This window comes from Odocoileus virginianus, chromosome 26, assembly GCF_023699985.2.
Source record: "Odocoileus virginianus isolate 20LAN1187 ecotype Illinois chromosome 26, Ovbor_1.2, whole genome shotgun sequence".
NCBI classification, from domain to species: Eukaryota; Metazoa; Chordata; class Mammalia; order Artiodactyla; family Cervidae; genus Odocoileus; species Odocoileus virginianus.
In genome coordinates, this window is record NC_069699.1 from 30,507,708 (window position 1) to 30,521,959 (window position 14,252).

General features: G+C 38.7%; 1 protein-coding gene across 3 annotated transcripts in view; it reads right to left on the reverse strand.

The window, feature by feature from the left end:
* TAFA1 (TAFA chemokine like family member 1) overlaps positions 1-13,097 on the reverse strand; it is a 501,734-nt gene extending 488,637 nt beyond the window's left edge. The window contains exons 1-2 of one of the 3 annotated variants that reach the window (XM_070455704.1): positions 12,620-13,091; positions 10,572-10,692 (exon numbers count right to left, since the gene is read on the reverse strand). In XM_070455704.1, the coding sequence (XP_070311805.1) occupies positions 10,572-10,689 (118 nt within the window). In that variant the 5' untranslated portion in view covers positions 10,690-10,692; positions 12,620-13,091. Of the gene's footprint in view, positions 1-10,571; positions 10,693-12,619 lie in introns of all 3 variants that reach the window. The other 2 variants (XM_070455703.1, XM_070455705.1) reach the window with 2 other exon arrangements.
* Between the last annotated feature and the right edge of the window lie 1,155 nt (positions 13,098-14,252).

Below are 14,252 nucleotides of genomic sequence, written 5' to 3' on the forward strand. Positions count from 1 at the left end.
AGCTGTCAAAAATGCTGCCCTATAAATGTTCACCCAGTGACCTAGTTTCTCAAACACATGTCCAGTACATGGCATCTTGCATTTTCATCAGATAAAAAGTGTAAGAAGCTACAAAAACAATTCAACTTAATAAGACCTCATCTGGGAAGCTTCCAAGTAGCCTCTTCTTCTGTCTTATATCTTATCATTTTATCTCAGAAAAAAAAAATGGTTTTATTATTTTATTTTTTGCTTTTTCGTATGGTTTTTAATTCAGAGTTCCAGTAGGTCTGGCCTCTAGATACAATTTCTTCAAAGAACAGTCGTGTTCAAATTTTCCTAATCTCAACACCCTGAGGAAGTGCAATATCTAATTTTGACCTGTTTCCACTTCCAGTGGGAAAATATTTAGGTAGTAAATACTTGGAAAGATGCATTTATGAATCACTTATTATTTTGGTAAAATAAGATGAATCTATTAATATGCTAGTATATTATAAAACAACGCCTTACAGACATAAAAATAACCCAAAAAATGTTTCTTCTCTTGAGAATTTATGTTGCGTAGGTTCACAGGCAATATATAAAATGTTACTAGACTAGTGTCACCATACAAATAAGTTTTGAGAGTGATACAAACACATGTTTTACAATAAGCGTATAGGTGAATCATTTCTAACCACAACCAAAGAATGTTTCAAAGTCTAATCCTTAGCAAATTTGAAACCCCAAGTATGCAAATATGCATTATTATAGACTATAGGGTTAATGAAATAGCCCGCAGCAGACCTAATTGATAATGATGAAACTGAAGCAACACTAATTTATAATTAAAAAGCAAGGACCACAGCAATGGAAAATCACTAACAACTCAAACAACACTCAAGATCCACTGATAACAAATTATCCTTCCCCAAATTGCATGAGTTCTAATTATTTGCATGCAGGCACTTTGCAATGTTTCCCAGAGCCAGCAGCCAGTTTTCTTAGCAGAATACTGAATTAAGGAAGCTCAGTAAACCTTAGTTACATGTCATTTGGGTAGAATGATAACTCAGCCAGTATATTAATAAGTAGCCTGTGTTCATAAACAAAATGAATGTACGAAAATCTTAAATCATTTGCCCAAAAGAACAACAACACAAGAAAACAAAAAACCTTGGGTTTCAAGATAAATTTATAATCTGCTAGTGGACTGCAGACTAGATTTTGAGAACTTTAATGAATAAAGGGTTTTACATAGGCATCATTATGCTGTCCATGCTTCCCTCTGTTTTATTACATTTACAGATTACTCTTTCTGCTTAGCCTTAATCTAAAGTTAAGTTAATTGACTTTTAGCTAAGATTCAAATGATACCTCTGCTTAGGCCACTGGCTTCATAATACAAATGTTCTCTGTTCATCAGACCCCCTAGTGATAGTAGTTCACTGCATATAAAAGACTCAGAGACACACAGCATTTTAACATGTTGAATTTAATTCAAAATAGGACTCATCCGTGGGCATAATTTTAAAGCAGGCCAGAACAAAACAGATCTGCGTTGAGATTCCCCTTTTGGCCCTACTGCCTTCACCTCTATCTACTGTGCTCGCATAAATTCATTAGGAATCATAAAATGTTGGAGCCGGAGATAATCTTGTCTGAGGTCACCCACTGACAGCTTGCAAGTGGGATATAGCCCTGAGTCAAGTTTTGTTTGGCTCACTTGACATTTAAAAGATAAAGAGCTTACACATACAATTCTAGGTTTCTGACTTGCCTGGAAATACTGGATAACTGGTCGCATGGAGCCCACCTGAGGTGTGGCCAAGTCTGTGCTATGCCCTATAGATGTGCCTCTGCTCTTAAGCTGCCACCTTCTCAGCATTCTGTAATATCTGGCCTCCAGGCTGATCCAATTATTTTTGTTAACTACCTGGTCTGTGAAGCTATTTGCCTTCTCCATCTATGAAATCATCCAGAAAGTTTTCAAATAGCTTTAGCAGAAGGCTTTTTAAATATACAAAGGTGATTTTGTACTGCTTCTTGCTCTATCAAATGGATAAAGGCAATGAATCAGTTCCTTGGGCCGCTTAAAGCTTCCTTATTTGGCAGGATATACTTTACTATTTGTGGAATGCATGGATCGCCTCCTCCGAGTTGCTAGGAGCAATATTAAAACAGTTGATTCCTTCCAACCTTCTAATCTGGAGCCTTGCAATTGGTAACATAAGTGAGATGCTGAAAGCTCCAGTGTCCCACTCCTGCTCTGGCTCTTTCTTCAACACCATTAGGAATAAGAGAAGGTGTAAAATGGTGCTTTCCCACCAATATGTGCATTTTTAAAGGATATAAAACTCTTGCCTAGTTGCTCAGCAAATATTGATTAAATACCTACACAGTATTTATTCCAGGGATAGGATGAACTGCTGGCCTGCTGTCAATTTCAGGAGCATTGAAATCCTTTCCCCTACCACCACCCTCACCCCACCACTGTGCAGTAATTCATCTAAATCTGGAAGCTGACATTTATTCACTTCAAAGCATATGACTCAAGAGGTCCATTCTTCATCCACATAAGTGGAAAATCAGAAAACCCCTTTAGATATACACAGATTCAGCTTGTATTTAGTCTTAGATATAAAGGAGGTACATCTACAAGTGAAGGTCTAGTTAAGGGCATGGTAAGGTAAACACAGGTAATTCCATCAACAGAAGATGGCCTTTGCTGAGGATGTAGGAAGCCTTCCTCCCTTTTAGACTGAGGGGAAAGCTTGATTGGATTCTTGCCCTGCAAGGAGAAAGGATATGCTTAACCAGTAGGCAGATCACTCTGATGTCTATCTATCTTCTGAGAGAAAGTTGCTGTGATATATCATTTTTCTTTTCTTTCTCTGGACATTTATTATATAAATTTGGGGAAAGAGAAAGAAATAGAGGGCCAGGAAGATTCCCTAAATACTTTGAGGACATTATCTTTGGGAATCCAATTAGTTTATACAAATTGTTAGCAAAATAACTCTTCTTCTATTTATCCCAAATAAACAATAAACTGCCGGTCTGGTGTTATTTTTTTCCTTCTGCAAAGATAAAGTGAATATTTTTTCTTGATTTCAAAAGATTTGAAAGCAAAAGACCTTTTCCTATTTGCTAAGTGAAGTTTCCTTTTCAGATCCTCAAGAGCACACCTATATTTTCTAATCTATAGGAGAAAATAAAAACTCATTCTGTGACTGAAAACCTTAGGGATTTGATTTTTTACTACATCTGTAAGTATGTTCTTTGGACCATTTTGATTACTGTACTATAATATTAGTGTTACTTACTTAATCATGTCTGACTCTTTGCGACTCCATGGACTGGTAGTCCACCAGGCCCCTCTGTCCATGGAATTCTCCAGGCAAGAATATTGGAGTGGGTAGCCATTCCCTTCTCAGGGGATCAACCCAGGAATCAAACCCTGGTCCTGCATTGCAGGCAGATTCTTTACCATCTGAGCCATGGCTTTTGATTAATGTCAAATATTGATTAGAGTCAAATATCTACCCAAAGATACTGCACAGAAACACACACATACATGCATATGTTACAATGACAATTTAGTGTTTATAACTCTCCATTACAAACACACATATAGACACATATGTACCCAACCATATACACACAAACAATCATACATAAGTAGGAAAAAATGAAGGAGAGTTTGATTCCACCAGAACAGTCATTACCTCTTTCTTTAATAATCTAACATATATTTTCTGAGTACCTACTATACACCAAGTTCCTTACTAGAAATGAAAGATAAAAAGATGACTGCTACATGATTCCAGGATTAGCTTGGCCTATATATCTCAATGCATGTGATATGAGTAGGCACTGCAGATGTTTTCCAAATTTAAAAAAAAAAAAAGTTTGGAAAATTTTAAACACAATCAGGACTCCCATCTGCAAACCTTTTCAGAAATTTCATACACTTACATACACTGCAAATCTCCAAGAGAAAGACATACCATACAGTGAGTGTTTCCTCAGCAGTTAATAGTTTTTCTCCAAAGAGCATCTTGAGGGGCCAGTGGTTTTGAACTGGGAAACGCTAATCTGAATATTTTATTGGATTAAGGCTCTTAGAAGGAAAAGGGCCTAATGATACTTTTGCAACCTACATTTGCTTCTTTTTCATTAAACTGGGAAGGAACACTGATGCATTTCTGATTTAATCATTGAATTCTCTATAGCTAATATTTTAAGCTTTTCATTAAAATCATTACATACCCATCCTAGAAATGAATTTGAAAATTCTTCAAAATTAAAGGACATAAAAAGTCAAGTCAATCCAATCCTCCCATCAGGTTTAACTAACAGTGTATAAAGAATGTTTTTATCTTTTCTGATATTTTTTATGCATGTACAGATAAATATTTTCTCCAAACTATTTTGCTCCTATGGACAGAGGAGCCTGGCAGGCTATGGTCCGTGGGGTTGCAAAGAGTCAGACATGACTGAGGTGACTAAGCATGCACACACATCCCTTTTGATAGAGATGGAAATTTCCTTTAATTTTTTGTCATCAAAATTACTGTTTCAGTGACTAAACCTTAAACATACATCTTTTTAAACCTGTCCAATCATTTTCTTAGGATAAGCATCTAAAAATGGAATTGTGTCAGGACTTTCACATTTTATGTTTTGGAAAACACTGCAGATTGTTGTTGTTGTTGTTTTAATGATGTACCAATTTTTATACCCAAGCTTTGAAATTTTTACACAGAGTTCAAAATTGGAAGATTTTAACAAGCAGTTTTCATTTTAAATGAACTTTAAAGAGATGAACAACTGAAGACTACTGTTCATTAATGCCAGTTCTAAATATCTGTTTGCACTGTTGTATAAAATTGAGGCCATAGGCTTGAGGTCATAAGTAACAATACTTAGATTGCATTGTACTAATTCTCTCATAAATTCACGGGGATGTCAGAAAGTCTTTATTTGCATCTTTAGGTGATTTTGATTTTGAAAAGAAAGTGTGAAAGTGAAAGTTTTAGTCATTCAGTCATGTCCACCTCTTTGCAACCCCATGGACTGCTGGAGGAGCAAGCCCTTTCCTGCTGGAGAAGGAGCCTGCCAGGCTCCTCCGTCATGGAATTCTCCAAGCAAGAACACTGGAGTGGGAAGCCATTCCCTCCTCCAGGGAAACTTCTCGACCCAGGGATTGAGCCTGGGTCCCCTGCACTGCAGGCAGATTCCTTATCATCTGAGCCCCCATCAAATGCTCATGCTTGCACTTTGATTCTGGGACGAGGTCAATATCATCAATCACATGATCGACGGATTATCACCAGCACCAGTTACACCAAATAACAACCTGTCTGCTCCAATCCTTAGGCCAATTCACTACACTTAGCAATCTAGAACTGGTACACATTCTAAATATCCAATATACAATCACTCTTGTTTTCACTATTTCTTTTATACTACAATCATAAAACAATACTTTATTGTAAGGAAACTTGGTATTCTAATACATATTCCCTAAGCAGCTTTCAATAAAGTAATATATAACAGTAAGGTAAAAATAAGTATAAGGTATACAAGAATGCTTCCCAATCTTTACAAAAACACTCAGTTTAAAATGGATGGTGATGTTCAGTATGTAATAATTAAGTCACAAACAAATACCTCTAAGTACAGTTTGCTTTATAAAGCTTTAAATCAAACCAAGTATAAGTTACACAGACAATTCTATTCAGTGTCATCTTTTTATACTTCCATACACCCTTGTCAATAAAATAGCAGTGACGTGAGAATAAATGATTCATAAGGCATTTACAACTTCTTGTCTCATGTAATTTATCTTTATAATTTTAAATTGCTAAAGAATCCCAAAGATCTTTTCTCACTAAAGTATTTTGAAATCATCCATATTTTATTAAGTTTCAAGGACAACCCCTCACACTCATACCCATATACCCTCACACTTGAAATTAAGTAACCATTAAAATTGCTGTCATAATCTTATACCTATAAGGGGAAAAAAAATAATCCTACATCAGAAAGTTACATTTAGCAAACCACTCATCTTTTTTTACCTGTCACACAATAACTGGTGATTATAAAGAGTTGAAGCTGTCTATTTTAACTTCTCTAAACAATGGAATACCACTCTGAGTTTTCATTGTTCAGTCTGTCTTTTTTAAATTAAATGTCCTTTTTCTAGCTTTACTGTACATATTTTTTAAAAAGGCATGAGTATCTTTCAAGTTATTACACTAATTTCTTACATTATTCCCAAAATAAAAAATTTGATTTAGCCAAATATTAAATTATTGATATTACAAATCTGTTAATCTATAGCACATTTATTTGTGTAATTTTAAAATTCACTTTCATTTGATTGACTGTTTTAATCTTCCTTAACTAGTGAGTCACTGAAAACAAATGGTGCATTCCTAATACTATAAATATGAAAAATAGGAAGCACTTTGGGACTGCAGGGGAATACATTAAACTCAGTCCATTTTCTAGTTAACATATTCTCATTCTGTTTGTGTAGAAACCCACAGCATTGAAAAGACAGATCACAAATTCATGACCTCACAGAAACAAGGTCCTGAGACTATGTGCTGACAGCAGAAATTGGCCCAAATCTCTAACCATTTCCCGTAAAGGACTCCGGCTGGCTGGTGCCATCCAGGTGCGGCATAGTCTGAATGAAGAGAACATCCAGTTTCACTCATCTGTCAGTGGAGTGGATTATTTCTTGAGAGACTGAGATTGGCTGCTTGGGATCAGAGCACCATCCATCTTACAGTGTAGGGGATGATGGTAAAGCTGCCTATAAGAGCCTGGAGAGAGGCAGACCAGCCATTCTTAAGCAGGTGAGGAGGCAACGGTAAAGCCTTCACTCCATCCAGGGCTCTGAGTGAAAGATGCGTCATTTTTCACATTTCCCAGATACTTGATATGCACACGGTGTCTGCCAGCTCCTACTTTATGAAAGAGGCGATTTTTCAAGCTTAGGCAAATGTGGCAAAGCTCAGGGTCTGCTGGTGTCTCATTTTTTCTCATCATGTCACTTGTTTTAACCGATTTGAGAAAATGAGATTATGTTTTTCCTTTTTGCTCATTTATCCAGCTATTTATTTATTTATTTGCTCATTGAAGGAGGGGATTGTCACAGATAACTGGCCCTGATTTCTCTCTTGTTTTCATACACATTTCATTAGTGTCCCTGAAGATTTAAGACCCATGAAGGGAAACATCACAACTCTCATCACAGGAAGCATACATTTTCCCTTAAAATCAAGACCGAAGATTGCATTAAAGGAGATTGTATTTCTGACTGAAATAATGTAGAATATTGCTGTGTCCAAGATCTATGACTTTAATCTTTGCAGCTATTGTTGAAAACCCAAGGAAGTTGAATAAACCTAATACATAGAAACATTGGACTTTAGTTTAATATTATTTTCATCTTTCTGCATCTAGAAGGGAGTATTTATAGTTTCTTCATTTCATCAATGAATCTGAAATAGGTCTCAAATGTATAAGTACTTGGGGTGAAATTGGTTTCAGTGCTGCAGTTTCTTGGAGTATTAGAAGTACAGATGAACCATGAACTGACGATAATAAGCAATTACTAAGAGTAAACAATGAAAATAAATACTGAGTTTAATTGCAGAGAGAACTTATGTGTTTCCCATTTTAAAATTACTGTATTTTGATAACAAGCCCCACAAAGACATGTTAACTTGTTACATAGCCACAATCCTTCACCAAAAACAAAATCTAATGTATTAATCAATTAATTGAGAGACAGTCTATGTGAAAACTCATTGCAAACCATGCCATATTTCTTGACTGTATGCATAGGGCACAAAATAAGACAAGTGGCATTTGGTGGTATATTCTAGCCAGGTACCACATTGTTAAATTAACAGCAGGAGTAAAAACAATATTATTATCAGTAAGGATACTTAGCTGTGTGAACAGCAAGACATCACTAATTCAACATCTATGACATGCACGTTTGTAGTCTGTTAGGTGGTGAAACTGTGTTAGTTGCTCAGTCGTATCTGACTCTTTGTGACCTCACTGACTGCAACCCGCCAGGCGCTCTGCCCGTGAAATTCTCTAGGCAAGAATACTGGAGTGGGTACCCATTCTCTTCTTCAGGGTATCTTCCCAACTCATGAGTCCAACCCTGGTCTCCTACATTACAGGTGGATTCTTTACCATCTGAGCCGCCAGGGAAGCCCCAGGATGTCAGTAATTCCTGATTTTTCTGTTTTATAGTTTATAAAGTACTTCTCTGAAGATTATTTTATTTACACTCCCCACAACATCCCTAAATGAGAAATTGGGCCCAGAGAAGAAACGTGACTTGCCCAGGGTCATGTCACTAATGTTAAGTGACAGATGCAGACTCAGACATGACTGAGAGCGCCTGTGAGCACTCACGCGCACGCGAGCGCGCACACTCACGTGCACACTCACGTGCACACATACTGATGGTCTGGCCTGAGTTCTGCCATCCCCAAACTTCACCCCTCTCCAGTTCTGCCATAGACACCTTTCGGAATGCACCTCCAATGAGTCCCTGTACTGACATAACTGGAAAGTTTTCTTGAATTACATGAAGGTTCTCACAAAGCTTCAAAAAAGTTACATGGTAAGATTGTTCTCTGCACTTTGAGGCAGTATTTCCTCTTTGGGAAACAGGCTCTGGAGATGGAATCAGACCGAAGTCTCCAATGACAGATATTAGCTGTGTGAACTTAAATCACACAGACCCTCAGAACTTCAGTCTCCTGAGCAACACGGTGGGAAATCACACATACCTGAATAAGAATTAAGCCAAGCAACGTGAATTAACCTTCAGATTCTGTCTAAAACACTCACATGTGCTGTTTCTATTATGCATGCTCATCGTTAAGTATTACCATGACTAGAAATTTCTCACGTTATTTGTATGACTGTGTAACAACTCAAAGACGTGTTTTTGCCAGAGCAGATAGGTAATCTACTGATTGGAGGTAACCTGGGGATTCCAAGACCCACGTTTGTTTTTCCTCCAGCTCCGCACTGATGTCTCGGACTCTGGCAGTGGTAGATCCAGTCTCAGAACGCACGCGGAGGCAGAAACACCAGCGCGCAGCATCCGCAAAGCCGTTTCCTTACCCACCTGCGGGGGCACCAACGCCCCCTCGCCGTCCCTCCCGGACCCAGGGCGTGGAGAAAGGGCAACTGGAGCCCAGAGGCAACCCGAGGCCTCTGCCCCAAGCTAAGGCCCCGCCAAACCCCTCCTCTCGGGGCGGCCCAAGTTGCAGCATTCAGCAGGCTGGCGCGCTCGCCCGGCAGCCGGCACGGGAGAACCTGGGCGGCAACAGCGCTCTTTCGATCCCGCCCCCAGCCAGGAAGCAGAGCCCCGGAGAGCAGCAAGCAGCGCCCCGGGAGGCGTTGCTGGAAGTGAGTGGCGAAGAGCCCAGGATGGGTGCCCAGGCCGGCTGCAGAGGCAGAGAAAGGCAAAGACATAGACGCTGGAGCACGCAGCTGCAGGAAGCCGGGCGGATGGGGAAAAGCCAGAGAGGGATTTGGAAGGGAAGGAGTGTGTGTGGAAAGCGGGCAGCGCTAGAGAACTAAGGATCCGGAGCTTGAGCGCGCAACTGGTCCCCAGAGCCCGGACCTGGCTATCGGGTGGGAGGGGGAGGGGAAGGGGTTCGCTGAAGGTGGAGGAATAAGTTCAAGGGCTGAAGCTAAGCAGAAAATGGAAGGTAACCTTTTCGAGAACCAGGATGGGTGAGGACAGTCGAGCTGAGGGAACAGTAATGAGAAGGCTAGAGCGGCAAAGAAGGAGAGAAAAACACAGACTGAAGAGTGAGACCATGGAAGGGTGAGAAATATATTCTGAAAAGAAAAACGAAGAAAGTAAAATGCATCTGGAACTTAAAATTCGATATGGGGGGGCGGGGGAGTCACGCTAGAGAGAACTTGTCCCCGATACTGCCAAGAGAGATAGGAAAAAAAAAAGCACCAAGCGTACCGGAAGAACAGAAAGTGAAGGAGGGGAGAAAAGAGAGGAGACAAACCAGACAAGAAATAGTAAGTTGCTGTTTAATTTCTTTTTCATTGACAAACTACTTCCAAAGTTGATTTTGGCACTAACATGCGCACAAAATCCTTAACCACATACACATCAAAATTATCGTATCTATGCTACAGACAAATGCAGCCCAGGATCATGGACACACTTTCTAGATTGCAAATATCGTATTTTGCCTCTAAAAAATTTTCAAGTCTTGAAAGTTATCCCACCTTTTGCAGAACATTTCACCATTGGCCAAGGTATCCACAAACAAGAGACTACTTTTTGCACCAAGGGATGGTGGGACTCCTAGACAGAATCACGTTTTCCGAACAGTTATTGGAAATACATCCATGGCATTTTAGTATCCCCCACTCTCTCCATAGCATCCAGCCAACAGTAAGTCTTGGAATTCCGAGGCAAGCTGCCCACACTGTAGCACTTTCTGTCACTTGCCTTCAACCATCTGTTAGAGGATCACAGTGAGGCTGGAAATTGGAGGCTACTGTGGAACCAGCCTCCAACTTACCTGGTCGGTGCAGGTGATGCTGCTGGAAAGTGTGCTGAAGGGATCCATGGCAGAGCAGCACCGCGCAAGCACTTATCCACAAATACAGGACCCAGGACATCGCAGAGACCATTGCCATTCTCTAAAGAGAACATTAGAAAGGAAGAATTACCCCTGGCTTTAAGCCCCCAACTGTCAGTCCCACTGATGAGAGAAGGGGGGTCTCAGATGTCATGTCCCTTTGCTACTTTGCTGGCTAGAATTAATGACCTGACAGAGGTCATGGCATGAAGTGGGATTGAGAGAAATCACTCTCCACGAGATCATGAATCCATTTTTGAAATTCTGCAAAACCAAACTCTTAGGATAGCTGAAATACAGAAATAAAGTTTTTGACTATCTGTTAGGCAGTTTGAAACCATATACCCTGACTAAACATCCTGTTTTACACAATTATTTAAGCTATAGTTATTCCAGGCATTGAAAGGCTGCATGCTCCTGTTCATTCTAACTTCGTTGCAAGTCTGACATAAGCCTGGAAGGAAAGAGTGGATTCTTTTTTTTTTTTTTTTTTTAATTCTACAGTCATGAATTTTTAATTCCAGTGCTGTCTTCTAAACTAAGAAATCATTTCTCAGAGGCATGCTGTAATATCCTGAAAGAACTGGTGTTTTTGGCTGGACTTAAAATCAGAAGGAATTGTCTTCAGCCAAAATGAGTTTCAGATATAAGATCTAAGATCTATGCCTCTCTCCTAAAGCAAACCATAATTTAGAATATTGCTTTGCCTCCTAAGATCTTATTGTGGCATTTGTTGAGTGTTGATGAATATGCATATACAGGTGGTGTCTGTATTTATGGATGAACATCCACCTTTTCTCAGGCGCTGAAACTTTGACAGTCATCTCAGCACCTATGAGAATCTTAGGAGGTACAAAAGCTCAACTGCGCTACATATTGTCCAATTTCTCAAACAACACCTTATGCTGCATTTCATATTTGCCAAATTAATCAAACTTGAAGCATCGTCCTTACTCAGACAGTGATACGGAAGCATTTTCTATATAAGAATCCAGTTAAGTATATGCTTTTCTCTTAGAGCTTTGGACCCAATATTGTTTCTTTCTTTTTTTCATCTTTCCACAGTCAAATCATTTACTTCAAGTATTTAAACTCTACATTTAAAACCTCCTAGTGACCTCCCAGTGTGGCTTCTTTATTCGTGGAAATTGGCACTCTTTCAAAAACTGTGATGTTCAGCAAGCAAAATATATACATTATACCTGTGTGTGTGTGTATGTATACAGACATAATACAAGATAATTTGTGGGTTTTAGGAGAGAGAGACTTAATCTTTAAGAAGGGTTTTAAAATTATAATAGACAAATGATGACAACCGTAATTAAGTGCAAAGTAGGAAAACATTATGTTCAACAGCATGATGCCTTTCATTCCCTGGTCTGTGATTCACATGGACCATTCACTTTATAATTAGTTTCACAGCCCACTGTTTACTTTTGTGTACAACAGATTTAGCCTCATTGTCTTCCGAACTATCAGTGTACCATAGATGCATTCTCTTCAGATAAGAGCAACACCCCACCTATGAATTCTGAAATGAATGCATCTGGGTGCCTGCAAATTATAGAAAGATAAAATAGAGCGGATGGTGGCATGCAGTGACTGTTTGTGAATTTCAGTTAAAATGTACTAGGAATTCATCTAAACTTGAAAAAACCCTAACAGGATAAAAACTTAACAGTTTTTCAATGACTGCTTTCTCTTCTTCACCCATATAGACCTTAGCACTCAAGATTGCTGTGGTTTGATGTTTGCAATATTTTCCTTCTTTTTTTTTTTTTTCATTCAACTTTCTTTAATTCTCAACATTACTTCCAAGGCTCCTGCAAATAGCTCTCTTTGCTCACTCTCTTAGCAAGAGGTGATCTCTATGTTAATAGGTGTTTCCCCCCAAAATAATGCATTAAACCTTACATAGGTCTCTAGACCTGACTACATAGATTTCAAATCTGCTTTCTGAATCTTAAACCCTTAAAGAGGCTTCTTACCTGAAAAATCCAGCCAAGAGCAGAGTACTCTATTAGTGTTCATTGGAAAGCTCTAACACTTTCTAAAATCCATCTGTGCCACAATTGGAGATTTTTTTAAAAAGAGCTTCCCAATAATCTTCTTTATCAGGATTAAAAAAAAATATGTTTTTCTCTTCCGATGCTACTTCCACAGTAAAGAAGACATTGGGTTCATTCAGACTGTATTGTCAGAAAAGGAACCAAGGTTTGAGGGCTGGAAACCTTGTCATTTTCACCTTTAAATCATCTCCTGGCGTCACCTCTGCCAGACGAGACCTTTGAAATGATGGTGAGATAATGTGCAGTTTCCTGATGAGAATCAGTTTTTAGTTAATGACGGACCATCCCCACTCCAGAGCATTCAGGGCAGAGTAAGGCAGCAAAATGTAGGAGCAGGGCTGCTATACGGCGCTGTAAGTAGCAATAGTCTCTTTCAATACATCCCTCCTCTGTAAAGTATCACATGTCTTAAAGTGACATTACCCTCTATTACAGCTACAGTGAATTATAATACCTGCCCACTAACTATTGAACAACTCAAGCAGCACTTTAACACTGTATTGCCCAGTACTTTCTATTAGAGATTTTACTGATACTGTTCATTTACCAAAAGACGAAAGAGGGAAGGAGAAACAAAAGAAAAAAGCATTCTGCAAAATACTGATAGTGTTAATGGGTGTTAGCTTTCTAACAGCAAATGGTAAAGTGAAAAATGTAAGCCATTTCTTACCTCTTAAGGTTCTTTTAACCAGTAAGTTAACCCGAAATATTGTTGAGTTTATACAAATTTAAGTCTGTCAATTATTTCAGCAGCTAAATGTGGGAACATGATCTAGCTAGACTACAGTATAGATGTTTATAGGAGTAAGCCTAAAACAAACCTTCTGAGTTTTTTTAAAACATGTTTAATACATAGAAATATATTATTTTCAGCATCTAAGAGTGGGTTTTGACAAAGAAATATGCTCAAGACATTTTATAAAAATTTCCTTCAAATAATATGCTGGGGTGGGAAGAGGAAACACTCAGAAGTTCAACATTTTGTTTCCAGTGCTAGGGTTTAGACACTTTCTTCTTTGGAAATACAAATATGATGGTACCTACACATAAATGATGCATATAAAGTGACCTAGTTTTCACTTACAGATTGCATTGACAATGATTCACTCGAATAAGTCAATCAGTTATCCACTTATAAAGCACCTACTATGTGTTAGATGCTTGGGGACAAGAGGGAAAATAACATTGATGTGATTGCCATTGTCATGCATCACACTGTCTAGTCTTTCTTTCTTTTTTTTTTTTTTTATTTTTCAAAATTAAGGTAGTTCTTATAATATTCCGGCTTCAACAACCTCTTCAAGTGCCTCAGAGTACTCTCTGGGCTTTCACAGTCATTGTAAGCAAAGTTTGATGTTGCAGTGCATCTTCAGAAGCCATCCTCCTCTCTCTCCATTTACAGAGTGAGACACTGAGAGACCCTTCAAACACATCAGTCTTCATCCCTGGTCCTGCACAGAATAGCTCTTTGGACCCTAACAACTGTTTATTAAAGCTCATCATTAAACAAATTTCAAGGTAACAGTAAATACAGATCTTAGAGTGAAAATAA